The following is a 3,092-nucleotide window of genomic DNA, read 5'->3' as shown; positions in this document are numbered from 1 at the left end:
GCATGTTAGTGAGTTATACCATCCCGAGATACTGAGTCTACAGAGGTATTATTACAACAAAAACAGTTACGATGAGGAAAACTACATGCTGTGATTTTAATGAGCAAAGTCAGCAGTTTAACCCAAATTACATTCAATTTACTACATTTGATATTTTCCTATAATCACTGGTACAGAAAACAAATACGAGATGAGACCAAAAATATCCAGCTTTTTTTTTTTTGCTAAAAGGATATATCAGAGGATGATTATTATGCTACTGAAAAGATGATCATCGAACTCTTTTATATAGTAAATCCTGAGAACTCTTTTCTATATTAAATACAGAGAACCTTCACAAAATCAGACTCACACCCCTTTTCAGGAACAGAAGCATTCGTTACGTAAACAAGGCCACCGCTGCTTTTGCTCATCGCCGCTAATAAAGGGCCATCTGTTCTTTCGGGTGTTACTAGAACGTCCATGGCACTTTAGGCATCGATCCCAGAAGACACCGCTTCAGTTCCTGACATGGTCTCTCAATGAAGAGGGTCAGGGCTAGCCCAGTGATGAAGGTCAGCACGCAGTGTCCAGAGAAAAGATAGAACTGGAGAGAAAGAGGGCACAGTGGACAACAGTCTTACTACAAGAGTCCTATGTGTCTGGACGTTAAGCCAAATTGTGTCCGGATATCAGTAAAAAAAAATAGATCCGTAGACCAAGAGCCCTAACCATTAAAAAATAAAACAAAGATATTATCCTGTGCCAACACCCTCCCTCAAATAAAACAAAGAACAATAGGCCCCCACCAACAACAAGAACAACAAAACCAGGCTTCGCACGAGGCCAGGAGGTTGCTTTGTCGCTCCAGATGGAGCCGCTGCAGAGCTGAGCACTGGGCCGACTCACCATGTTGGTGTCGCTGTAGTGAATAAGCGTTTCCTGAAGTCCGTTGTAGAGGATGATGACGATAGGGTGGATCAAGTAGCACGCGTAACTGATCTTGGCCAGGAAACCCCAGATATTGCAAGAAAGCAGCCGGTTCGCCAGACCTGGAGGAAATAGGCCCCGATTCACAGAGGCATGAGCCTCTCCCGGGGCCTGCGAAGACACCCTGTCATCGCTGCTTCCCCTGGGTGCTGCACCTAAGTCTGTGAACTTCCTCTAAGAAGGTCTTCATTCATTATAGTATTTAAGAAAATTCCTCCCTCCCCCCCCAAAAAAAAACCAACTTCTCATTGCAGGAATATGAAAAAATGAGAGATGCTGATATTGAGTTTACGGTCATTTTACTTCCTTAGTGTGGTTTCAAACCCTGGGCACAAAACATTCCACATAAAATAAGGTGCAAAGTTCTTTCACTAGCCTGGGCTCTTGTTCAGGATGCAGCCACACGAGCTGCTGGGCCTTGGGACAAGGCAGTTGGCATCGCTGGGCCTCAGACTCTTCATCTGTTATCGAGTGGCCTGCATTCGGTCAACTTCCAGGCCCCTTTCAGAACAAATATTCCACAACTTGCTATATCTTCTAGAAACGTGCTGTCCCATAGGATAGCCACTCGTGGCCATTTAATGCACAATAATTAAAATTAAATGAGAAATTCCCGAATAGGACTTATTGCTATCTGCAGTGGGTTGAACAGTGGTCTCCTAAAAGATATGTTTGTTTACCTGGAACCTCAAAACGTGGCCTTATTTGGAATAAGGGTCTTTGCAGATGTAATTAAGATGAGATCATTTTGGATGAGAGTGAGCCCTAAATCCAAAGACTAGTGTCTGTGTAAGAGACAGAAAAGGAGACACAGACACAGACGCAGAGAGACCAGGAAGAAGGCCGCGTGAAGATGGAGGCGGAGAGCAGAGCGATGCATCTACGAGCCGGAGAACGCCGCGGACGCCGGCAGCCTCTGGGAGCCAGGAGAGGGTGGGACAGATTTTCCTTAAGAGCTTACAGAAGGACCGTGCCAACAGCTCGATTTGGGATTGTGGATTTCTAGCCTCCAGCACAGTGAGAAAATCAATTTCTGTTGTTTGAAGCCACAAAAAGAAAATTTCTGCTCCTCCTTTGCACAAGCCTCATCTCGAGTTTTCAGTTCTGGATCGCTGTTGGCTCAGCTGCTCAAGATAAAATCTTTGCCACCGTCGCAGACTCCTTTCTTTCTCTTAAAACCCACAGAATGCTGTCGATCTCTCTTAAAAATATATCTCAACTCAGAGCATTGCTCACCACCTCCTCTGTTAAAGCCTCCATCCCCTCCTCCGGGGACAGTACAGTAGCTTCCTGGTCTCTCTGTTCCCATTCTTGCCACCCTACAGTCCCCATGCAACATTCTGAGTAATCTTTTAAAGTCACCAATCGGATTGTCACGTGGCATTTAGAATAAAATCTAAATTGTCCTCCATGGCCTCCAAGGTTCTGTGTGACCTGGCTGCTAACCTTCTCGCAGGCCTCATTCCCATCTCCCTCATCCTCCCGCCTGCTAGGTTCATTCAGCCTGGAGACCTCTGCCTCAGCATTCGCTCTGCCCGGAATGCTTTCGTACCAGACATTGCAAATGCACCCCTATTCCAATTACCCTCCAATCCCCGCTTTAATTTTAGTCACTGTATTTATCTGCATCTGAAATTATAATATATATGTATTTACTTTTTTGGTCTTGGATTCGTTTCCTATAGCGTCTCTAACAAATCACACAAACATGGTGGCTTGAAACAAGAGAAATTTGTTCTCTCATTATTCTAGGGACCGGAAGTCCCAAATCAATATCATTGGCCAAAATCAAGGTGTTGGCAGTCACACCCCCTCTGAGAATACATTCCTGTCTCTTCCAGCTTCTGGTAGTTTCCAGCATTCCTTGGTTTGTGGACACATCACCCTAACCAGCACCAGGATTTTCAAATCTCTCTGCTCCATCTTCATGTCCTGTCTCCTCCGTGTGTGGGCGAATCCCGCTCTGTCTCTCTTATAAGGATATATATGATTGCACTTAAGGCCCATCCCGATCATCCAAAATAATCTCCCCATTTCAAGACCTTTGACTTAATCACATCTGCAAGGCCCCAGGAATTAGGATGTTATATCTTTGGGGCCTAATATACTAGAGTCTCCTAGTT

General features: G+C 45.0%; 1 protein-coding gene across 1 annotated transcript in view; it reads right to left on the bottom strand.

Moving 5' to 3' along the window:
- Window positions 1-451: 451 nt before the first annotated feature.
- The window catches only part of LOC102885182 (O-acyltransferase like protein), a 55,419-nt gene continuing 52,778 nt past the window's right edge, over window positions 452-3,092 (bottom strand). The window contains exons 16-17 of the mRNA XM_015590774.1: window positions 889-1,031; window positions 452-586 (exon numbers count right to left, since the gene is read on the bottom strand). Coding sequence (XP_015446260.1) covers window positions 452-586; window positions 889-1,031 — 278 coding nt within the window. The remainder of the gene's footprint in view (window positions 587-888; window positions 1,032-3,092) is intronic.

Source organism: Pteropus alecto, unplaced genomic scaffold (genome assembly GCF_000325575.1).
Source record: "Pteropus alecto unplaced genomic scaffold, ASM32557v1 scaffold14, whole genome shotgun sequence".
NCBI classification, from domain to species: Eukaryota; Metazoa; Chordata; class Mammalia; order Chiroptera; family Pteropodidae; genus Pteropus; species Pteropus alecto.
Note: the sequence above shows the minus strand (reverse complement) of the source record. Positions and strands in the feature narration are given on the sequence as shown.